The 25,775-nt window shown below is 45.0% G+C and overlaps 1 protein-coding gene across 6 annotated transcripts in view; it reads right to left on the bottom strand.

The window, feature by feature from the left end:
* Positions 1-25,775, bottom strand: part of LOC112226163 (myocardin-related transcription factor A) — a 57,157-nt gene that overhangs the window by 7,697 nt on the left and 23,685 nt on the right. The window contains exons 1-5 of one of the 6 annotated variants that reach the window (XM_042327515.1): positions 19,998-20,609; positions 17,277-17,342; positions 3,062-3,117; positions 2,837-2,912; positions 2,396-2,611 (exon numbers count right to left, since the gene is read on the bottom strand). In XM_042327515.1, coding sequence (XP_042183449.1) covers positions 2,396-2,611; positions 2,837-2,912; positions 3,062-3,117; positions 17,277-17,342; positions 19,998-20,127 — 544 coding nt within the window. In that variant the 5' untranslated portion in view covers positions 20,128-20,609. Of the gene's footprint in view, positions 1-2,395; positions 2,612-2,836; positions 2,913-3,061; positions 3,118-17,276; positions 17,343-17,434; positions 17,713-19,997; positions 20,610-25,775 lie in introns of those variants that run through there. The other 5 variants (XM_042327517.1, XM_042327518.1, XM_042327516.1 and 2 more) reach the window with 5 other exon arrangements.

Genomic DNA, 25,775 nt, shown 5'->3' with positions numbered 1-25,775 from the left:
CCAAGGCATGTCTTGATGCGTGCACAAACACAGCCACACACCCACACACAAACGGACACTCTCACATTTTATAGTGACGTGTGAAATTGAAATCAACATGTTTCTGTGAACCGTGAATGCACAAATGCGAACAAACATTAGTATGATTAATACAAATGTGCACCCATGAAGGGCCCGCAGTGGGGAGGTTGGCCCCTGTTCATCAGAAAGTCATGCATTTACAGTATGTGTGTAAATACATATCTAAGGTTAACAATGATATCTCCATGCTTGGCAGCAGCTTTGAAGCATCTGAAGGCAGACAAGGCCCTTCTAGATGGGCATGGTGGGAGAACACCAACTTGAACATCAATATGCTTATTTTGGCTGGAGGAGGAGATGGCCAGGAGGGACAAGCAGAGGTTCTCACGTTTAACACACATACAGTGCATTCACAGTGTATTCACAGTGTATTCGAGAAGTACTCAGACGCTTGACTTTTCCACATTTTGGTACAGACTTATTCTAAAATCTCATCAACGTACACACAACACCCGATAATGACAAAGTGAAAACAGGTTTTTAGAAATATTTGCAAATGTATTAAACTTAAAACAGAAATACCTTATTACATAAGTATTCAGACTCTTTGCTATGAGAATCAAAATTGAGCTCAGGTGCATCCTGTTTCCATTGATCATCATTGAGATGTTTCTACAACTTGATTGGAGTCCACCTGTGGTAAATTCAATTGATTGGACATGATTTGGAAAGGCACACAACTGTCTATATAAGGTCCCACAGTTGACAGTGCATGTCAGAGCAAAAACCAAGGCATGAGGTCGAATGAATTGTCCGTAGAGCTCAGAGACAGGATTGTGTCGATTCACAGATCTGGGGAAGGGTACCAAAATATTTCTGGTCCCTAAAAACACAGTGGCCTCCATCATTCTTAAATGGAAGAAGTTTGGAATCACCAAGACTCTTCCTAGAGCTGGCTGCCCAGCCAAACAAAGCAATCGGGGGAGAAAGGCCTTGGTCAGGGAGGTGACCAGAGTTCCTCTGTGGAGATGGGATAACTTTCCAGAAGGACAACCATCTCTGCAGCACTCCACCAATCAGGCCTTTATGGTAGAGTGGCCAGACGGAAGCCACTCCTCAGTAAAAGGCACATGACAGCCCGCTTGGAGTTTGCCAAACGGTACCTAAAGACTCTCAGACCATGAAAAACAAGGTTCTCTGGTCTGATGAAACCAAGATTGAACTCTTTGGCCTGAATGTCAAGCGTCATGTTTGGAAGAAACCTGGCACCATCCCTAAGGTGAAGCATGGTGGTGGCAGCATCAAAAAAAACAATTGAATCCATTTTAGCTGTATTGTAACAAAATGTGAAGGGGTCTGAATCATTTCCGAATGCACTGTACATACACACACACTGAGACAGACACAGATGCACAGTATTAATGACGTGTGACTGGGTCCGAAGTGAGCAGAGTTCATATGAGATTTTATTCAGTACCTGTTCATGATGACCTTCATATAGAGTTTCACTGGGTGGACTATTTTTGCTTATTCAGCAGATGTTCACGTCACGCTAGTGAGCAAATTAGTGAATTGTGGCAATTGGAAACATGGGGCTTGTGGAATGGAGGACTTCTTACAATAACCTGTTTGATGCTGTTGAAATTATAGAATAGTGTAGTGATCATGAGAGCTAATTTGCTAGTGTGGCTACATAATATGGAGTGGTACTGTGCCTGCTTGATACTGCTGCTTTAGTTACCTATGATGGCCTGCTTGATACTGCTGCTTTAGTTACCTATGATGGTCTGTTTGATGCTGCTTTAGTTACCTATGATGGTCTGTTTGATGCTGCTTTAGTTACCTATGATGGCCTGCTTGATACTGCTGCTTTAGTTACCTATGATGGTCTGTTTGATGCTGCTTTAGTTACCTATGATGGCCTGTTTGATGCTGCTGCTTTAGTTACCTATGATGGTCTGTTTGATGCTGCTTTAGTTACCTATGATGGCCTGCTTGATACTGCTACTTTAGTTACCTATGATGGTCTGTTTGATGCTGCTTTAGTTACCTATGATGGCCTGTTTGATGCTGCTGCTTTAGTTACCTATGATGGCCTGCTTGATGCTGCTGCTTTAGTTACCTATGATGGCCTGCTTGATGCTGCTGCTTTAGTTACCTATGATGGCCTGCTTGATGCTGCTGCTTTAGTAACCTATGCTGGCCTGCTTGATACTGCTGCTTTAGTTACCTATGATGGCCTGTTTGATGCTGCTGCTTTAGTTACCTATGCTGGCCTGCTTGATGCTGCTGCTTTAGTTACCTATGATGGCCTGTTTGATGCTGCTGCTTTAGTTACCTATGCTGGCCTGCTTGATGCTGCTGCTTTAGTTACCTATGATGGCCTGTTTGATACTGCTGTGTACAGGCAGGATGTTCTTGTGAATGAGCTCCATGGGGCCGGGCCGGTGGGAGATCTTGTCGTTGAGGTCGTCAGCCAGACGGGCCCTCTTCAGCTGCAGTTGTTTGGCCTGGAGGGAGGGTTCCACCGACGTCTCTGAACACACAGCACACAGCGGGTTAGCCAGCCAACAACCATCAGGCACGTGATCTTTATCAGGGAACCAGGAAATCAAAGCTGTGAGTTTCAACATCAATGCTTATGTAATGATGCAGATACGAAGGTACAAGCACACAGCACAGATACCAGTTATGGCACTCAATATCAGCTAATGGAATGGAAGAGCAAACAATTGAGGGAATTTATTTTGTAGCCTACATTTTTCAGGTGCAGCACCCTATGGCTCAGGGAGGGGGCGCTGTCTGAGAAACTCACCCTCCAGAATGTGCATCCTGACCAGCTCCGACCTCTCCGGCCGACTTCGGATCTTCCTCTTTAGGTAGTCTTCAGTCTGGGAGAGGGGAGAAGAGGAAGAGAAAAGAGGAAGAGAGAAGGGGAGAAATGATTCACTTTTTAACCAGTTCACTGTTGAGGGTCAGTTTAAAAGTGTTCATGTGACAGACACCACAAAGAGTGAGAGGAGTATGAAGAGAAACTCACCCGCGCTCGCTCTAAACTTCGTCTCTGTTCGTGGAAGGCAGCTGGACTTTTCAGCGCTGGAGAGAGAGAAGACATTAACAGGGCAAAGTATATGTTCATGCTGATGTTTAAAAAACAAGTGTCTAGAAACTTATGTCCTCATGTACCAGGCAATGACTTCATAATGTACTTTACATTTTACACTTGAGTACTCAACACCAATAGCATATCAGTATGCCTCTAGTCATGCATGAGTCAAATAGCAGGTTTCCATTTTCATGGTCTGGCATAGTCAGTCACAAGGTGGGAATGGAATGGAGACATCGAAGGGTTCTCCCTGAATGTGATTTTCCACTGACTCTACCCCCGTGCCTCCTAGCCTCCTGGACGGGTACATGACCGCCTCGGGCGGTGCGGTTCCAGCGCGCCTGTCTGTCAGTGAGGAGAGAGGACCGGGAGGGCGATGATGAGGTCAGAGCCAAAAGCCCCATTTATCTGCGTGAGCGCCCGCGTCACCGGCCTCCAACCCCCTCGCTGCTGACACACTGCCCTGCTGTTAGGGTACAAGAGGGACTGTTACGTAGCAGTTATAACATGTAACGGCCCTGCTACGCTACAGCCATCTCAAACGTTTGTTTATTCTTCCTCGGGGGTTGATTTGAAAATCCAACTATTGTAATGGTAGGGGGCGGCTCTCAGGGGCTGTGGTTGTTTAAGTGAGAAAGACAGAGGAGAGCCAACCAGTAAAAAGCGCAGCCCCCTTTATTATCGAGGCATTGTGCTGACAACATCAAAGAGCCATTCCAGGATCTGAAGTCAGGAGGCCTTTGAGAGTTAGGTGTTATCCTGAGTAATTTATATCTGGTTGAAGTCTGAGTTGTGTTTTTATAGTGGCGTTGAACCTGTTTAGTCTGATGCTGGGTGTTTGTCTGTGCAACTAACTGTACATGAACCCCACTTTCACTCTCTTTTTTCACTTCCTGTCTGGCTTCCTCCCCGGCTTCCTCCTCTTCCTTCTAGTCACAACACCCCAATATGTAACCAAGATGTATGGGCTGAACAAATTGTCCCTCATTACACCTTCTAATTGAATTTAATGAAAGATAATAAAACAATAATTGCTGTTGCTCTCATAGCACCCTAATCTTTGTTAATTAGATATTCATTGTTGAAAGTGTTTTCTGAACCTTCCCCAAATAATCAACCATCATGGCTGCGAAAAATACATCTAGCCTCTTGAGCAAAACACTGTACATCCTGACCACTCGCCACTGAAGAAATGCACATGGTGAAAGAATCCTGCTCAGTCCTTCCCTGCGCTCCTAAATGGACTGACTGTGTCTGTATCTGTGGCTAAGCTTACGAACATCATGGACCGTGATGGATTTATGCATCCAGAATAACGAGAGTCACCTAAGTGCATCTGCGAGCGTGAGGACGAGTGTTTCATGCATGGTGGTGTGTGGATCACGTCTTCTCTGCAGTTCTACTAGTGGCAGTTCTACATGTAAGGTAGGATATCACCAGGTCTGCTTATTATAGCCCAGTTTCACACAGTGTGACACAAACACACCCTTACACCACAGCCGGCTAACCATGCATGCAGTCGCACAAAAATTGTTAACGATTCCAACCATGAAAATTGTTAACGATTCCAACCATGAGAAACAGTCATGATTGTTATTTAATTCAATACATGGTATGTAATTTCACTCGCTATAACAGCCATCTAATAAAAACAGCTCATGTCAATCATATAAAACAATAATCAACCGTCATTAAACTGTCCAAAATGGACAATAAAGTATCTATTCTATTTTAAAGGTCATTTTGATTCCTGTAATTGAAGGCTTGACAATACGTTTCATTGTTATCTTGAATTAGACAAATGCTTTAAATTGCAAAAATCTAAATGTCTCTCCACAGAGACATGAGTGTGTGCATCCTGCGTCAGCTGGACTCTGGAGCAGTGGAAATGCGTTCTCTGGAGTGATGAATCACACTTCACCATCTGGCAGTCCGACGGACAAATCTGGGTTTGGTGGATGCCAGGAGAACGCAACCTGCCCCAATGCATAGTGCCAACTGTAACGTTTGGTGGAGGAGGAATAATGGTCTGGGGATGTTTTTCATGGTTCGGGCTAGGCCCCTTAGTTCCAGTGAAGGGAAATCTTAACGCTATAGCATACAGTGACATTGTAGCCGATTCTGTGCTTCCAACTTTGTGGCAATGGTTTGGGGAAGGCCCTTTCCTGTTTCAGCATGACAATGCCCCCATGCACAAAGAGTTCCATACAGAAATGGTTTGTCGAGATCGGTGTGGAAGAACTTGACTGGCCTGCACAGCAGATGTCCACATACTTCTGGTCATGTAGTTACGTATCTCTGAGGTGGTGAGTAGAAATGTTGCAGGCCTCCGATTGAACCAGTCCTGCGGTCAGCAGTGATCAGAGGAGCCTGAGACTGAGCATCGCCCCTACAGTTAACACTCATTCTCTTTTTCTGTGGTTCAAACAAAAACATTGCTTTTTCATGAGACCACTTCCTAACTGCTCTCTGATTGGATGGAGTGGTGCAACCCTGGGATTGCATAAGACAGAGAATGTGTCCCAAATGGCACCCTATTCCATACAACGTGCACTACACCAAAAATGTAAGAGGGAATGAGAGGAAAGAGAAGTGGCTGTCTGCACACTGACAGTACCAGCAAGGAGGACCTATTTTGAAGTGAAACTCAGACCTAGAGGTTAAATATGTATTCAGGAGGGAAGCGAGAGGACGAGGGGTAGCGAAAGAAATACTCAGGAGACATGATGACTCACCTGTCGTCAGGTGGTCGTTTAGCAGACCAATGCCTTTCCTGTGACTGCTACTCTTTCCCTCTCCTATTCTCTGCCATCTCCTCACAACCTCTCCTCTCCTGTTCACTGCAATCTCCTATTCTCTGCCATCTCCTCACACCCTCTTCTATTCTCTGCCATCTCCTCATACCCTCTCCTATTCTCTGCCATCTCCTCACACACTCTTCTATTCTCTGCCATCTCCTCATACCCTATCCTATTCTCTGCCATCTCCTCTCCTCTGCCATCTCCTCACACCCTCTCCTGTTCTCTGCCATCTCCTCACACCCTCTCCTCTAATGTTCTCTGCCATCACCTCACACCCTCTCCTATACTATTCTCTGCCATCACCTCACACCCTCTCCTATCCTCTGTCACCTCTTCACACCCTCTCCTATCCTCTACTGTTCTCTGCCATCTCCACACACCCTCTCCCCTACTGTTCTCTGCCATCTCCACACACCCTCTCCCCTACTGTTCTCTGCCATCTCCACACACCCTCTCCCCTACTGTTCTCTGCCATCTCCACACACCCTCTCCCCTACTGTTCTCTGCCATCTCCACACACCCTCTTCTCTCCTGTTCTCTGCCATCTCCTCACACCCTCTCCAATTCTCTGCCATCTCCTCACACCCATTCCTATTCTCTGCCATCTCCTCACACCCTCTCCTGTTCTCTGCCATCTCCTCACACCCTCTCTTGTTCTCTGCCATCTCCTCACACCCTCTCCTATCCTCTGTTCTCTGCCATCTCCTCACACCCTCTCCTGTTCTCTGCCATCTCCTCACACCCTTTCCTATCTCCTCACACCCTCTCATGTTCTCTGCCATCTCCTCACACCCTCTCCTGTTCTCTGCCATCTCCTCTTCTGTTCTCTGCCATCTCCTCACACCCTCTCCTCTACTGTTCTCTGCCATCTCCTCACACCCTCTCCTCTACTGTTCTCTACCATCTCCTCACACCCTCTCCTCTACTGTTCTCTGCCATCCCCTCACACCCTCTCCTCTACTGTTCTCTGCCATCCCCTCATACCCTCTCCTCTACTGTTCTCTGCCATCCCCTCACACCCTCTTCTCTACTGTTCTCTGCCATCCCCTCACACCCTCTCCTCTACTGTTCTCTGACATCACCCCCCCATACCCTCTCCTCTACTGTTCTCTGCCATCCCCTCACACCCTCTTCTCTACTGTTCTCTGCCATCCCCTCATACCCTCTCCTCTACTGTTCTCTGACATCCCCTCACACCCTCTTCTCTACTGTTCTCTGCCATCTCCTCACACCCTCTCCACTTCTCTACTGTTCTCTGCCATCCCCTCACACCCTCTCCTCTACTGTTCTCTGCCATCCCCTCACACCCTCTCCTCTACTGTTCTCTGCCATCTCCTCACACCCTCTCCACTTCTCTACTGTTCTCTGCCATCCCCTCACACCCTCTCCACTTCTCTACTGTTCTCTGCCATCTCCTCACACCCTCTCCACTTCTCTACTGTTCTCTGCCATCTCCTCACACCCTCTCCTCTAATGTTCTCTGCCATCACCTCACACCCTCTCCTATACTATTCTCTGCCATCACCTCACACCCTCTCCTATCCTCTGTCACCTCTTCACACCCTCTCCTATCCTCTACTGTTCTCTGCCATCTCCACACACCCTCTCCCCTACTGTTCTCTGCCATCTCCACACACCCTCTCCCCTACTGTTCTCTGCCATCTCCACACACCCTCTCCCCTACTGTTCTCTGCCATCTCCACACACCCTCTCCCCTACTGTTCTCTGCCATCTCCACACACCCTCTTCTCTCCTGTTCTCTGCCATCTCCTCACACCCTCTCCAATTCTCTGCCATCTCCTCACACCCATTCCTATTCTCTGCCATCTCCTCACACCCTCTCCTGTTCTCTGCCATCTCCTCACACCCTCTCTTGTTCTCTGCCATCTCCTCACACCCTCTCCTATCCTCTGCCATCTCCTCACACCCTCTCCTATCCTCTGTTCTCTGCCATCTCCTCACACCCTCTCCTGTTCTCTGCCATCTCCTCACACCCTTTCCTATCTCCTCACACCCTCTCATGTTCTCTGCCATCTCCTCACACCCTCTCCTGTTCTCTGCCATCTCCTCTTCTGTTCTCTGCCATCTCCTCACACCCTCTCCTCTACTGTTCTCTGCCATCTCCTCACACCCTCTCCTCTACTGTTCTCTACCATCTCCTCACACCCTCTCCTCTACTGTTCTCTGCCATCCCCTCACACCCTCTCCTCTACTGTTCTCTGCCATCCCCTCACACCCTCTCCTCTACTGTTCTCTGCCATCCCCTCACACCCTCTCCTCTACTGTTCTCTGCCATCTCCTCACACCCTCTCCACTTCTCTACTGTTCTCTGCCATCCCCTCACACCCTCTCCACTTCTCTACTGTTCTCTGCCATCTCCTCACACCCTCTCCACTTCTCTACTGTTCTCTGCCATCTCCTCACACCCTCTCCTCTAATGTTCTCTGCCATCACCTCACACCCTCTCCTATACTATTCTCTGCCATCACCTCACACCCTCTCCTATCCTCTGTCACCTCTTCACACCCTCTCCTATCCTCTACTGTTCTCTGCCATCTCCACACACCCTCTCCCCTACTGTTCTCTGCCATCTCCACACACCCTCTCCCCTACTGTTCTCTGCCATCTCCACACACCCTCTCCCCTACTGTTCTCTGCCATCCCCTCACACCCTCTTCTCTACTGTTCTCTGCCATCCCCTCACACCCTCTCCTCTACTGTTCTCTGACATCCCCCATACCCTCTCCTCTACTGTTCTCTGCCATCCCCTCACACCCTCTTCTCTACTGTTCTCTGCCATCCCCTCATACCCTCTCCTCTACTGTTCTCTGACATCCCCTCACACCCTCTTCTCTACTGTTCTCTACCATCTCCTCACACCCTCTCCTCTACTGTTCTCTGCCATCCCCTCACACCCTCTCCTCTACTGTTCTCTGCCATCCCCTCATACCCTCTCCTCTACTGTTCTCTGCCATCCCCTCACACCCTCTTCTCTACTGTTCTCTGCCATCCCCTCACACCCTCTCCTCTACTGTTCTCTACCATCTCCTCACACCCTCTCCTCTACTGTTCTCTGCCATCCCCTCACACCCTCTCCTCTACTGTTCTCTGCCATCCCCTCATACCCTCTCCTCTACTGTTCTCTGCCATCCCCTCACACCCTCTTCTCTACTGTTCTCTGCCATCCCCTCACACCCTCTCCTCTACTGTTCTCTGACATCCCCCATACCCTCTCCTCTACTGTTCTCTGCCATCCCCTCACACCCTCTTCTCTACTGTTCTCTGCCATCCCCTCATACCCTCTCCTCTACTGTTCTCTGACATCCCCTCACACCCTCTTCTCTACTGTTCTCTGCCATCTCCTCACACCCTCTCCACTTCTCTACTGTTCTCTGCCATCCCCTCACACCCTCTCCTCTACTGTTCTCTGCCATCTCCTCACACCCTCTCCACTTCTCTACTGTTCTCTGCCATCTCCTCACACCATCTCCTCTACTGTTCTCTGCCATCCCCTCTGCACTCTCTCCAACACCCCCCCCCCTTAAGTTAAATGTGACCCTGGCCTTGTTGCTTAGTCTGGCCCCAAGCAGAACTTTGGTTCTCTTCTGATCAACTTAAGAAAGGAGAAGTAAACATAACAGAGAAGCAGCAATAGCAGATATAATAACATTGAGCAATACACCCCAACAAAGATGCTACTGTGAATGTCTAACACTGTTGCATTTTAACCACTCAGAAAGCACAGTAAAGAAAGATTCTAACGTATCAAGGCTGTTAGTAGTAGAATGAAATGCAAGCCTTTTTTGTGTTGGCCGCACATTGAATTCAATCCCGCTGCACACAACACTGTGTGCCGTTTCACTTGTTACCAGCAAAGGTTCATGGAGAGCGCCCAGGGATGGAAGACTCAAATGACTACTCTAGCCAAGTCTGACAGCCACTACACACATCGGTCTGAACAGAGTGTGACTAAATTCAACGGCACCCTTTGTCTCAACATTACTAAAAGGAGTAGATTACAATTGGTATCTTCTCTAATACTCCAAAAGCATGGAGAATAGGCATTGTTAAATACTCGTCTAAACGCTAAGGTAGTCTGTGTCAAACCATAAGACCTACCCCTTGTGTGGTTCCCTACAGAACACAGAAAATGTGAGAAATGTATAATAGTGTTCTGTTCCTGTAATACTAGGCAGTGTACTGTAAATATGAACAACTTGTAATGCATAGAGAGTAACGTTAGTACATGTGCATTTCCTTTACTGGGCCAAATAGGGATTTGAAAGTGAAGAGAGAAAGCGTTCTATTGGCGGTTCAAAACCCAGACTGAGGAGGATCGTGCATCCTCAATGAATGAAATGCCCAAAGAAAAACATGTATGCTACTGGTTTATTACTCATAAACCCAATCAGATTGAACCCATTCATGTCCATAACGGAAATGTATCATTTCCTTTGGTACACTTGTTCTCTGAGCTTACTGATGGACATTTTTTACCGGCCAAAGCATTTGTCTACAATATGAGGTTTTGATATTGTACTATATTTAGCCTTTGGACACATGGGGTTACTGTCTTGTTCAAATGATCAGATCTTAATTTTTGGTACTGTATATACAGTGCCCTCTGTAATTACTGGGACAGTGAAGCATCTTTTCTTATTTTTGCTAGGTCGTCATTGAAAATAAGAATTTGTTCTTAAATGACTTGCCTAGTTAAATAAAAGTAAAATAAAAATAATAAAAACTGTTTAGAAATTACAGCACTTTTTGGACCTGAAAATATCTGTACAGTGACGCTCCCCATCCAACCTGACTGAGCTTGAGAGGCTCTGCAAAGAAGAATGGGAGAAACTCCCCAAATACAGGTGTGCCAAGCGTGTAGCGTCATACCCAAGAAGACCCGAGGCTGTAATCACTGCCAAAGGTGCTTCAACTAAGTACTGAGTAAAGTGTCTGAATACTTATGTAAATAAGATATTTCCATTTTAATTTAGAATAAATTGGGGTGTAGATTGATGAGGGAAACAATTGTTTTAATCCATTTTATAAAAAGGCTGTAACGTAACAAAATGTGGAAAAAGTCAAGGGGCCTGAATACTTTCCGAATGCACTGTATATTTGCACATCTGCTCGTCAAACATCTCATTCCAAAATAATGGGCATTAATATGGAGTTGGTCCCCCCTTTGCTGCGATAATAGCCTCCACTCTTCTGGGAAGGTTTTCCACTAGATGTTGGGACATTGCTGCGGGGACTTGCTTCCATTCAGCCACAAGAGCATTAGTGAGGTCTTGTGGCTGATGTTGGGTGATTAGGCATGGCTCGCAGTCGCAAATTCCAATTCATCCCAAAGGTGGTTGATGGGGTTGAGGTCAGGGGCTCTGTGCAGGCCAGTCAAGTTCTTCCACACCGATCTCGACAAACCATTTCTTTATGGACCTCACTTTATGCACTGGGACATTGTCATGCTGAAACAGGAAAGGGTCTTCCCCAAACTGTTGCCAAAAAGTTGGAAGCACAGAATCATCTAGAATGTCATTGTATGCTGTATCGTTAAGATTTCTCTTCACTGCAACTAAGGGGCCTAGCCCGAACCATGAAAAACAGCCCAAGAACATTATTCCTCCTCCACCAAACATTACAGTTGGCATTAGGGCAAGCAGGGAAGAACTTTGAAGAACTGACTTGTTGGAAAGGTGACATCCTATGACGGTGCCACGTTGAAGGTCACTGAGCTCTTCAGTAAGGCCATTCTACTGCCAATGTTTGTATAGCTGTTTATGCTCGATTCTATACACCTGTCAGGAACGATGCACATACTTTTGTATATACAGTTGAATTCGGAAGTTTACATACACTTAGGTTGGAGTCAATAAAACTCGTTTTTCAACCACTCCACACATTTCTTGAAAACAAACTATAGTTTTGGCAAGTCAGTTAGGACATCTGCTTTGTGCATGACAAGTCATTTTTCCAACAACTGTTTACAGACCGATTATTTCACTGTATCTCAATTCCAGTGGGTCAGAAGTTTAAATACACTTAAATACAAGTCGACTGTGTCTTTAAACAGCTTGGAAAATTCCAAAAAATGACATCATGGCTTTAGAAGTTTCTGATAGGCAAATTGACATCATTTGAGTCAATTGGAGGTGTACCTGTAGATGTATTTCAAGGCCTACCTTCAAACTCAGTGCCTCTTCGCTTGACATCGTGGGAAAATCAAAAGAAATCAGCCAAGACCTAAGAAAAAAATCCCAGAACAGCAGCAAAGAACCTTGTGAAGATGCTGGAAGAAACGGGTACAAAAGTATCTATATCCACAGTAAAACGAGTTCTATATTGACATAACCTGAAAGTCTGCTCAGCAAAGAAGAAGCTACTGCTCCAAAACAGTCATAAAAAAGCCAAACTATGGTTTGCAACTGCACATGGGGACAAAGATCGTACTTTTTGGAGAAATGTCTTCTGTTCTGATGAAACAAAAATAGAACTGTTTGGCCATAGTGACCATCGTTATGTTGGAGGAAAAAGGGGGAGGCTTGCAACCCGAAGAACACCATCCCAACCGTGAAGGATGGGGGTGGCAGCATCATGTTGTGGGGCTGCTTTGCTGCAGGAGGAACTGGTGCACTTCACAAAATAGATGGCATCACGAGGATGGAAAATTATGTGGATATATTGAAGCAACATCTTAAGACATCAGTCAGGAAGTTAAAGCTTGGTCGCAAATGGTTCTTCCAAATGGACAATGACCCCAAGCATACTTCCAAAGTTGTGGCAAAAATGGCTTAAGAACAACAAAGTCAAAAGTATTGGAGTGGCCATCACAAAGCCCTGACCTCAATCACATAGAACATTTGTGGGCAGAACTGAAAAAGCTTGTGCGAGCAAGGAGGCCTACAAACCTGACTCACTTACACAAGCTCTGTCAGAAGGAATGCGCCAAAATTCACCCAACTTATTGTGGGAAGCTTGTGGAAAGCCACCCAAAACATTTGATCCAAGTTAACCTCTTATGGCGGGGGGGCAGTATTGAGTAGCTTGGATGAATAAGTTGCCCAAACTAAACGGCCTGCTCCTCACTCTGTTGCTAATATATGCATATTATTAGTAGTATTGGATAGAAAACACTCTAAAGTTTTCAAAACTGTCAAAATATTGTCTGTGAGTATAATAGAACTGATATTGCAGGCAAAACCCTGAGGAAAATCAAACCAGGAAGTGGCTTCTATTTTGAGAACTCCATGTTCCATAGCCTGCCTTTGCTCCATTTAAAGGGATATAAACCAGATTCCTTTTCCTATCGCTTCCTCAAGGTGTCAACAGTCTTTAGACATAGTTTCAGGCTTTTAATTTGAAAAATGAGCGAGAAAGATAACATTGCGTCATTTTATGGCCGGGTGCCAGCAGTGTTTTGTATGCGTAACAGAGTTTGGGCAGCCATTGCCTTTCCCTCTCCGACTGAAAAAGACAGTTGCGGTTGATATATTATCGATAACATTTTAAAAACAACCTGAGGATTGATTATTAAAAAAGAGTTTGACATGTTTCTGTGGACATTACGGATACTATTTGGAATTTGTCTGAGTTGTCGTGACCGCTCTTTCCTGTGGATTTCTGAACATAACGCGCCAAACAAACGGAGGTATTTTGGATAGAAAAATAATCTTTATGGAACAAAAGGAACATTTATTGTGTAACTGGGAGTCTCGTGAGTGAAAACATCCAAAGATCATCAAAGGTAAACAATTAATTTGATTGCTTTTCTGATTTTCGTGACCAAGCTACTTGATGCTAGGTATACATAATGTTTGGTCGAGCGATCGATAAACTTACACAAACGCTTGGATTGCTTTCGCTGTAAAGCATATTTTCAAAATCTGACACGACAGGTGGATTAACAAAAGGCTAAGCTGTGTTTTGCTATATTGCACTTGTGATTTCATGAATATAAATATTTTTAGTAATATTATTTGAATGTGGCGCTATGCAATTCAGCGGTTGTTGATGACAATTATCCCGTTAACAGGATGACAACCATAAGAAGTTAAACCATTTTAAAAGGCAATGCTACCAAATACTAATTAAGTGTATGTAAACTTCTGACCCACTGGGAATGTGATGAAGGAAATAAAAGCTGAAATAAATAATTCTCTCTACTATTATTCTGACATTCTTAAAATAAAGTGGTGATCCTAACTGGCCTAAGACAGGGAATTTTTACTCTGATTAAATGTCAGGAATTGTGAAAAAGTAAGTTTAAATGTATTTGGCTAAGGTGTATGTAAACTTCTGACTTCAACTGTAGGCAATTGAGGTCACAGTTATGAAAATGTAGGACACTAAAGAGGCCTTTCTACGGACTCAAAAACACCAAAAGAAAGATGCCCAGTGTCCCTGCTCATCTGCATGAACGTGCCTTAGGCATGCTGCAAGGATGCATGATGACTGCAGATGTGGCCAGGGCAATAAATTGCAATGTCCGTACTTTGAGATGCCTAAAACAGCACTACAGGGAGACGGGATAGACAGCTGATTGTCCTCACAGTGGCAGACCACGTGTAACAACACCTGCACAGGATCTGTACATCTGAACATCACACCTGTGGGACAGGTACAGGATGGCAACAACAACTACCCGAGTTACACCAGGAACGCACAATCCATCAGCGATCAGACTGTCCGCAATAGGCTGAGAGAGGCTGAACTGAGGGCTTGTAGGCCTGTTGTAAGGCAGGTCCTCACCAGACATCACCGGCAACAACGTCACCTATGGGCACAAACCCACCGTCGCTGGACCAGACAGGACTGCCAAAAAAGTGCTCTTATCTGATGAGTCGCGGTTTTGTCTCACCAGGGGTGATGGTCGGAGTCGCGCTTATCTTCGAAGGAATGAGCGTTACACTGAGGCCTGTACTCTGGAGTGGGATCGAGGTGGAGGGTCCTTTATGGCCTGGGGCGGTGTGTCATAGTATCATCAGACTGAGCTTGTTGTCATTGCAGGCAATCTCAACGTTGTGCGTTACAGGGAAGATATCCTCCTCCCTCATGTGGTACCCTTCCTGCAGGCTCATCCTGACATGACCCTCCAGCATGACAATGCCACCAGCCATACTGCTCATTCTGTGCGTGATTTCCTGCAAGACAGGAATGTCAGTGTTCTGCCATGGCCAGTGAAGAGCTTGGATCTCAATCCCATTGAGCACATCTGGGACCTGTTGGATCCGAGGATAAGGGCTAGGGCCATTTACCCCAGAAATGTCCGGGAACTGGCAGGTGCCTTGGTGGAAGAGTGGGGTAACATCTCACAGCAAGAACTGGCAAACCTGGTGCAGTCCACGAGGAGGAGATCCACTGCAGTACGTAATCCAGCTGGTGGCCACAACAGATACCGAATGTTACTTTTGATTTTGACCCCCCCCCCTTTGTTCAGGGACACATTATTCCATTTCTGTTTTGTTTGTCATATGTCTGTGGAACTCTTTCAATTTATGTCTCAGTTGTTGAATATTATGTTCATACAAATATTTACATGTTAAGTTTGCTGAAAATAAACTCAGTTGACAGTGAGAGGATGTTTCTTTTTTGGCCGATACCGATATCCAATATTTTCCTTGCAAAAAAAACCAAAACGATACCGATAACTGCTTTTACAAATTTTAGCACCCTTTTAAGCATTCTAGTAGAGTTAAATAGTTAACACACACACATGGACGCAGCTGTCTTAGGCACTGCATCTCAGTGCAAGAGGCATCACTACAGTCCTTGGTTTGAATCCAGGTTCTATCACATCCGGCTGTGATTGGCAGTCCCATAGGACGGCCACAATTGGCCCAGCATCGTAAATAAGAATTTGTTCTTAACTGACTTGCCTAATTAAATAAAAAGGTCACACACACAAAAGGTTATTTGGTTGGCATTTATGCATGTCCCCATTACCAGTAAAACATAATCAAAACCTATTTCAATGCTAAGAATAATGAAAATGGCTGCAGTTTTTACTGGTCATTGTTTTCAGGCTGGTTGTATTGGTGCTAGCTAGGTACCAAGCTAAAGCTAGCTACCCCAGAAGTTGCAAACAAATTATGCTTTATTACCAACGCAGTATTGGAAACGAAAGCCAACATTACCCACGGCAGAGAATGGTTAAATATAGAGGTTATATTATCTTGGCTTTAATGGACTTCGCCTTCGAGTCATCTCCCTGAAATTTTGTTACTCTTTCAAATGACTGCTTGACTTGTTGACTGCTCGATCCACACAGCAGAATTTGTGGGCTAGTTTAGGAATGCTGTGTTGCATGTATAGCTCAACATTTTACGTGGCGTCATTACGTCATGTACCTTCATTATATAGGTATGCACATCAGCTTTGACATGGGTTTTGTACAATCGGGCGTTAAACTAGACATAGTCCGATACGGGCATTTCTAACGAATATCGGCCGATTACGATATGTTCACCGATATATCGTGCATCCCTAATATAAGGTCCAGGCAATCTATACAACTATTAAGATCTGATCATTTGAACATATTTACATGACTTTATTCATGAATTGTGTAAAAAACAGTAACCCCATGTGTCCAAAGACTAAATATAGTACAATACAGAAACAGCCGTAGTTCACAAACAATGAGTTGAATCATATATTTGCCATATTTGTGCTAAGATCAGGTCACCTGTATTTACTATGTTGATACCAAATTTCATGCATTTATACCAAACAAAATGTGTTCTGTGGCGCATTCTGATATTGTCCAAAATATAGTTAGAGGACGTAAATGGGTTCGTAAAGGTAAAAAAGGTTCCTGGAACTAACTCGTGTGAAACAGAGAGGAAGTCTATCTTAGTAATGTGAACATTCATCGACTGTGCAATGAATATAACAAGTGTAACAGCTCAAAATTAAATGGGGCAATGAATTAAACGCACAGGCCCCAGTACACACTGAATGAGTTTAGCATTCAAAAGTCAGAAGCAGAGGAAGGAGCTCGATCCACTTTGCTTTGAAGACTGACAACGGCATTTCTCAGAAAAAAAGACGCCGCCGATTTAACCACAAGCATAATCATCAGGATCTCTCGAACCATAGAACATGAAGCAAAGCATTGAGATGCGTACAGCCATGTAAGATACTATACGGTTGTATATTAAGTGCCTGTTATGAAACAAGTGAGGTGACTACAATAGGAGTAGCTGTACTGATTCTTATGGGCGTGAGGATAGGTTAACAAGCTATCCATTCACTTTGAAAAGCAAGCTAATGAGGTGAGGTAGCAGCTAGAGGAAGGGGAGATTTGTTTGGGGATGAGGCAGTTTAACGGACGGGAGAGTGTTACTTACGTGGCATGATCCCCTGGCTGACCAGCTCCTCACGGGTCCGTCTCTGCTGGAGTTTGAGCTGGAGCACTGCATAAGAGGGACAGCAAGAGGTCAGGTGAGTACACTACAGACAAAACCAGCAAGGGAAACAACCAATAGTGAAAACTCAAACGCCCTACAGTCAGTTTCTGTTCCGTGCTCTTCTCCTTGGGAGGAAATACAAGGCCGGTTACAGCCGTGTTGTAAATGAATATAGTGCATCTTTCTGGGAGGTTGAAGCCAAGAGTTGAAGAGTACCCTACTCACTGCTCTTCCGGCCCTCGCTCTCTCCTCTCCCCCTCCCACAGAGTCGTCTGACAGCCGATACAGAGGTTATCATCAGAGGCAGGGAGGAGAAATAGCGGGCAGACGGTCCCTGTCACAAACACACACACGCGCTTCCTGTTTCTACATTCACACAGCAGCCAGGTTGTCGCGCTTTAACAACTTCTACCACACAGAGAGAGATAGAGAGAGCGACACTTCCGCATGGCTTTAACAATGCTAATGCAGAGGGCTTCTTGTAAAAACAGGAAGGCCCACATTCACCACTCACAATTCAAAATAGAATGAGGTGTTATATTGAGAGGAGTATGTGTACAGATAAATGGTAACACTTCTGTACTGACTAAATGTGTATGACATGAATAAATGTGTCTTGCTAACAGCTGCCTAATCTCAGCTAGACCAATAGAAGGAACACAGAAAGCTAGCGATGGAGACCATGTTCTCTGCATCACATCATCATTGCTATCCCGTGTTTACACTTCAGCCACAGCGAGCTGAGTGGACTCATGTAAGTGATTCCTGTCAGATGTGAGGTAAAGTAAACCTACATCTCAGTACGTGCATAAGCAGTTTTCATGAAATTAGAGATGTGATACTGTACATGCAAGGGGGAGTTAAGCCTTTACAGTGTACTACATATCCATACAGTATGTGGCCTGGTGTTCATGTGTGAGAGTATGATTGTTGGACCAGTCCATTAGACTGTACACAAAGTGATGCTTGTGTGCACCTCTTTAGGTAGTTGTGTTTGTAGCTGGTCTGCTGCCTACATGTGAACCACAGGGAAGCATACTGACTAATAGGTCAGAGGGAGATCAGTGTGGGCGATGTGGGACTTCTTTCTCATGGTTTCTATCTCTCTCTGAGCTCAGCCTCTGCGTTTATCACATCTCTGACCAGCGTCAACATTTCTGACAGTCCTGGCTGTCGCCGCCTTGGCCAAATCATCCTCTTTTTTCTTATATGGCCGCTTGACGTAGGACTCCCAATAGTCCCCTCGACAGGAGACAAGATTAAATGGGCTTACAGGGGGGGCACAAACACAGACACTCCTCCAGCGACAGATGATTTGCTAGTTGTGCCAAGGACTGACAGGGGGATGATGCCAGCTGCTTATACAGAATCTTTTCTAGGCAAATTCTCACTCTGAAATGCCACAATTTGAATTCATTACCGTTCTCAGTACCTCAATGTGATGTAAACGAGAACATGACATTTTCCTAACACCTGCCCCTCTCCATATCTCCCTTTGTGCTCAATTTATGTATTGTCACCTTTCTCTGTGCGTCACTGCAAAGCTTCCTGTGCACTTTTTCTACATTGCCTATTCAATCGTTTACTTCTTTGAAAATATTTTCAAAACCTTCCATTCCCTCCATCCCAACCCTGAGATGAAACCCATCCTCTCCCTGCTGGTTTCTATTTGTGTACCACACTGTAATGTCTGGGAACTCTATCTCTCTGCCCGGCCCAGCCTGTTGAATTACAGGGAATATTACTGTAAAATCACCCGACACTCAAACTGCTCTGAAGCAGAAATCTAAGGCCTGGGCTTGGGCCTGGCTACATGAAGGGATGTGAACATGTGAACAGACACCCTCCTCAATCAGGGTCAAGGTATGCTGTCCACCTCTGAAACTCTGAAGTCAAACCGGCTGCCAAGGCAGGTGCCTGTGGGTTACCTCATCGTACAGTGTCTCTGGAAGACTGCACGTCTCGGTGCAAATGACTTCTCGGTAAATCACAGTGTGTCTCAATGGTTCCAAGTCCATCTCAGTGTCTCAAGCCTGTCCCTGTTTTCCCTCAGTGTCCATCTGTGTCTTAGTATCTAAATCTGTCTCTGTTGGTAACACTAAACACCACAGTATCTTCATCAGTCCCAGTATTCCTCACCTTAACTCAGTGGACCAGCATATCTGCCTCACAGCACATTTATGTTTTTCTAAAAGTCAGTGAGAGATTCTCAGTGTGTCACGACTAAGTCTGTTCAGGCTCTTTTTGCTCCAACTCAGTTGGTGTCACGGCCATGGCAGCACCCACAGGTGCCTGAGCATTGTCCACTGGGCACAGAGTCCTGGCGCTGCCCCATCTGTACCGGGGCCAGAAGGTCCACTTAGTATCTGACCAGCAGCCCAGAAGACACCAGACACCCACTCAGCCGGCCTGAGCAGCATAACTCAATACACACGATTCACTGAGAAAAACTCAACTGTATAGCTGGGTGTGTTTTATGGGGAGCTATGAAACAAAAGCCAAGTAAGGAAGAGTAAGGATAATAATTCTCCATAATGATGCTATATCAAAAAGATCTGTTGAAAAAAATATATAACCAAACAACGATATCAATGAAACCATATCTTCCACATCTCATATTATAAAGAGTTTGTGTGTATGTGTGAGTAATATGAGTCCCACCTTCCCTCAGGCTCTGACAAGCCCGGCGTTCTAACTCCAATCGTATGCGTTGCTTATCCATGCTGTTGCTGATTGGAGGGGGCCCAAAAGAGGTGGGGTCTGTGTGAAGGGTCGGGTTGGTGTCCAGCATGGTGATCAGGTTCAAAACAATAAATAATTATTACTGAAAGACGGTGGTCCCATCAAATAAATACATTAAAATAGTGTCCAAAAACATTCAAATGTAACAAAAATAGAATTCTCTGTTCAGCTCAGTCCAATACAGTCCAGTCAATATGGATTTTGGAAAAGTCACAGAGATTCTGCTAAATATATTAATGCAGGATATCGTCCGATGGACCAAAATAAGAGCATTAGAATAGAAATGGTCCTTGTGCAAGTGACAAAAATCATGAGAAGATTGAAGTTTTCCAACTATGTTCTCGCTGACCTCTCCTCTTTCTCGTTTTTTAGCAAACAAAGTTCCGAATAGTTCAGAAAAATGGCCAAATCTTATTGAAAAACCCCCAAAAACAAATGAAAAAGATTTTAAAAAAGAAACACTTTCTTGAAGTGGAAATGTACAGCTGCTATGAGTTTCAAGAGCCAGTATATACTGCAGCAAGACGAGTGAGTGAGGTGAGTGTGTGGGTCTGTGAGTGTGTGTCAAATGCCTGTGAATCCTTGATCAAGCACTGTCACAGCTGTTGCTGCACCCACTCACTCTGCCATTGACAGACACCGACACACTTCAGCTAAACTTTTTCCTCCTAACCACAATCAAATACTTCCCCCTTGGCACCTGGGACCTCTGCTCATTAGTGACAACATAAGAGAGCACACCTGTGAGCTTTGTGCACGATCTAGACACCCCATACTCAACTGGTGGACTGCGGTCTGGATCCGGTCCCAGAACGGGGTCAATACAGGCCACGGTCCAGACTACAAAATAAATAAATATAAACTCAGCAAAAAAAAGAAAGGTCCTCTCACTGTCAACTGCATTTACTTTCAGCAAACTTAACATGTGTAAATATTTGTATGAACATAACAAGATTCCCTAACTGAGACATAAACTGAACAAGTTCCACAGACATGTGACTAACAAAAATTGAATAATGTGTCCCTGAACAAAGGGGGGTTCAAAATCAAAAGTAACAGTCAGTATCTGGTGTGGCCACCAGCTGCATTAAGTACTGCAGTGCATCTCCTCCTCATGGACTGCACCAGATTTGCCAGTTCTTGCTGTGAGATGTGACCCCACTCTTCCACCAAGGCACCTGCAAATTCCCGGTTATTTCTGGGGTAAATGGCCCTAGCCCTCACCCTCCGATCCAACAGGTCCCAGACGTGCTCAATGGGATTGAGATCCGGGCTCTTCGCTGGCCATAGCAGAACACTGACATTCCTGTCTTGCAGGAAATCACACACAGAACGAGCAGTATGGCTGGTGGCATTGTCATGCTGAAGGGTCATGCCAGGATGAGGATGTCTTCCCTGTGATGCACAGCGTTGAGATTGCCTGCAATGACAACAAGCTCAGTCCGATGATGATGTGACATACCGCCCCAGACCATGACGGACCCTCCACGTCGATCCCGCTCCAGACTACAGGCCTCAGTGTAACGCTCGTTCCTTCGACAATAAACGCGAATCCGACCATCACCCCTGGTGAGACAAAACCGCAACTCGTCAGTGAAGAGCACCTTTTGCCAGTCCTGTCTGGTCGAGCGACGGTTTGTGCCCATAGGCAACGTTGTTGCCGGTGATGTCTGGTGAGGACTTGCCTTACAACAGGCCTACAAGCCCTCAGTCCAGCCTCTCTCAGCCTATTGCGGACAGTCTGAGCACTGATGGAGGGATTCTGCGTTCCTGGTGTAACTCGGGCAGTTGTTGTTGCCATCCTGTACCTGTCCCGCAGGTGTGATGTTCGGATGTACCGATCCTGTGCAGGTGTTGTTACACATTTATTGCCCTGGCCACATCTGCAGTCCTCATGCCTCCTTGCAGCATGCCTAAGGCACATTCACGCAGATGAGCAGGGACCCTGGGCATCTTTCTTTTGGTGTTTTTCAGAGTCAGCAGAAAGGCCTCTTTAGTGTCCTAAGTGTTCATAACTGTGACCTTAATTGCCTACCGCCTGTAAACTGTTAGTGTCTTATGACCGTTCCACAGGTGCATGTTCATTAATTGTTTATGGTTCATTGAACAAGCATGGGAAACAGTGTTTAAACCCTTTACAATGAAGATCTGAGAAGTTTTTTGGATTTATACGAATGATCTTTTAAAGACAGGGTCCTGAAAAAGGGACATTTCTTTTTTTGCTGAGTTTATTTTTTAGAAGTAGGTCAGGCATTGACCCCTGGTATCATATAAACACACATAAGACATGGAAACATTTGTAGAATTGCAGAAAATTTGCTTTAAAAAGCAACAGAATAAAATGCTCTGCCCCATGCAAAATGTGTAGAATTGTGGGAAATTAGCTTTAAAACTGCAAGATTTTCCACATGGGTTGCAAGGTGGGGGTTTGTTACAACGCCGATAAATGACAATATCCATCCGGACCTTTGCCCCCTAGGAGATTTGTGGGGCCGGAACTTCTCAAATAGTACTTGAGTACTCCTAATGTACCCCTGATGTAGGCAGACAGCATAATGGCCCCACACAGTACCCCTGATGTAGGCAGACAGCATAATGGCCCCACACAGTACCCTGAGGTAGGCAGACAGCATAATGGCCCCACACAGTACCACTGATGTAGGCAGACACCATAATGGCCCCTCACAGTACCCTGAGGTAGGCAGACACCATAATGGCCTCACACAGTACCCCTGATGTAGGCAGACACCATAATGGCCTCACACAGTACCCCTGATGTAGGCAGACACCATAATGGCCTCACACAGTACCCCTGATGTAGGCAGACACCATAATGGCCCCAGTGAAGAAGCTGCCATCACACAGATCCCCAAACATAAACACGTGTTGTCCCAAAGCCAAGACTGAGTCTTTGATGGTTTCAGTCTTCACTGTTTGACTTTTGTAAGCAAAACATTTGCTAATACAAGAAGGCAGTGGCAGAGAGTGAGAACTTTAAAATGTGAAACATGTTGTGGTCTGCCACTTCTCATTAAAACATCAGATGAAGATGAAGTACAAAAACTGTCAAAACAGACATTTAAAAACAGAAATGCAGCCTACAGCTATGTGTACTGCCAGTTACCATTTTATATTCACTTAAATGGTGGATCAGGTGAGCTAAAATAAAGTTGAGAACTAGCTTGGGGAGGTCAAAGAACTATGTGAGGTAGAGAAAATCCCCAGGGAAGCTCTTGTTGATTATTATTGGTATTCACTTTGTGTTTTAGAACAGATTTGTGTAATGGCCTAGCTTCATAGAGCCGGCCACAATAAAGGTGAACAAAAGAGACTATTTACAGATGCCAACAAACTCTGTGTGTGTGTGTGTGTGTGTGTGTGTGTGTGTGTGTGTGTGTGTGTGTGTGTGTGTGAGAGAGAGAGAGAGAGAGAGACGCTGGAATCAGGATGCACAATCCTCAGGCAAAGCTCACTTTGACAAGGAAGGGGAAAATGAATCAAGACTCTGATCCCCCTTGCTGCAGATAAGGCACCAACCATATGCTTGCAGTGATAGTCCTGCTTTCATGTGTGTGTGTGTGTGTGTGTGTGTGTGTGTGTGTGAGCCATAAATACTGATGATAGGAAAAGCTAAATAACTCACAGGGGCTCTAAGCATATCCAAAATACCTAAAGTTGCATTCTGCTGTTTCAGTGAAAGTGGTAATAATCCATGTTTATCAGACTAAAATAGAGCTCCCTGTGGGCATCCTCTGACTACTAGATCAGTGATGGTTATGCTCAGAACTATGCAAGGTCAAGGTCAAATTAACTGTAAGTTAAGAATCTAGGGTCAACATCATCCCATAGCCCAGTACTAAATGCAAACCAATTCTCGCGATTGCCAAACAATCCAACCAATTCCTTGCTGATAAGCCCCAAAGAAAACACGAAATAGCTAGAGAAAAAACTATTCTGTGAGGCTACTTGACAATCCTACTGTACATGCTTATAAAGTACTGAAGCCTTATGACTTCTGAGAGAAGGAAACTGTATACAGAGTTGACCTCTGGCAGTTCCATCATATCTCCTAGAAGCAGTCTTGAAGGGGGGGGGTGTCTTTAAATGGAAGTGCTAGGACATCGCTGAGGAGAAATGATGATCTTCAGAGCCTGAGGCAACAGACACTGATAATTGTCATCATTAACTGCGTGTAATCAGGGTACCGCTAGGGTATCTGATACTGGCCTGGGCCTGGTTTCCCGATAGCGATGGAACTAATGAGTATTTTAACGATGAATCCCTACAACGGCAGAAGATCTAACATGAGTTTCCCAAAACACCACAGAGAGAGAACATTCGCTAAGTGGGTCGTTAGAGCATGTGGCAATACTGATAGGGTTGAAAGAAAGGCAGCGCTGCTCTCAGATTAGCTTTCTCCATTCAAATCTTATCTTAACATTCTAATCATTTCTAAATACTGATGACGGATCAGCTGCTTGAGAGATATATTACCACATTATGGCTGCAAATAATGAGGCGGCTTATTTTAATGCTAACCCGATAATAATGCACTAAATCAGTTTGGGCATATAATTGCGCACATTGTTACACATCAAAATATATTGAGTCAATAATGACAGAAAGTAGCCTACAATTAGCTACTGTAAATAAAACTCAATATGATTTCAATATATAGCCCTAGAGCCTATACTGTATGCATCTCAGTGTTCATTTGAAGCATCGTTTTATCCTTCGCTTGTTTGTTACAATTACAAAAACACTGGCAACTTTGTATTTGTAGTCAACTTTGTTCTGATGCTATCTGCGGTCACAGAGACAGATAAACATCTTGTTTCTATGTTTAGCGGAGATCTGTGTATAAAGTGAAGCCGAAGGGCAACAAAAGCATCTAACGACACTTAGCTGTTAAGAGTGGTATGAGGCAGTCGGTAAATAAAGAGCGCTTTGAGGTGCAACTTTAGTAACAAGGCTTTTGGGGAACAGCTTGGAAATCTAACCATGCTACTACAAAGGTTCTAACGATGAACTTAATATGCTTTTTGGAAACTGGGCCCTGGCGTCTCAATATCTGGTGGGCCTACTGTGTTTGAAACAAGATGGAGTCCACATTCAAACAGTTACTGCTGCTGCCTTCACACCTCTTCATCGAGGTCTTACTCAGGAGGAAGGGTGCGGTAAACAAGTCTCAAATTAACTCCTTCTCTCTGGACCTGGGCTCCAGAATGTGAGACCCCCCCCCCGGGCTGACTGTTTTAAATAGTAGGCCAGCTGGCTATGGGGGCTATATCCAGCTACCCTTAACTGGTGCAGACGGCAGCTAGGGTTACTCACAGATATCCCTGCACACACACAACCCGACTCCACACATATCTTGGGTTAGGGATCTAGAACCTGTTCAATATCCTCAGTGCATTTGAACACATAAAAACTCAAGTTTACACTGAAACAGACATTTCAATTACATTAAGAGAATTTCCAAGGTTTGAAAATGAACCTCATCTCCTGATTCATAGGACATGATGCACACATGCAAATGTCAATATATATGTGATGTGCCACAGTACTTCAGTTCCCTGTCCTTCCTCTAATGCTGTATGGCCAGTTGTAGTGTATCTGTCAGCCAATAGATGGCAGCGTGTTTCATCCCAAGCGACACTGATATTTCTAATAGTCCACGATGATCAATCCAGCTGC

The sequence above is a fragment of the Oncorhynchus tshawytscha genome, linkage group LG09, assembly GCF_018296145.1.
Source record: "Oncorhynchus tshawytscha isolate Ot180627B linkage group LG09, Otsh_v2.0, whole genome shotgun sequence".
Taxonomy (NCBI): domain Eukaryota; kingdom Metazoa; phylum Chordata; class Actinopteri; order Salmoniformes; family Salmonidae; genus Oncorhynchus; species Oncorhynchus tshawytscha.
This window is presented reverse-complemented; position numbering and strand designations above follow the sequence as displayed.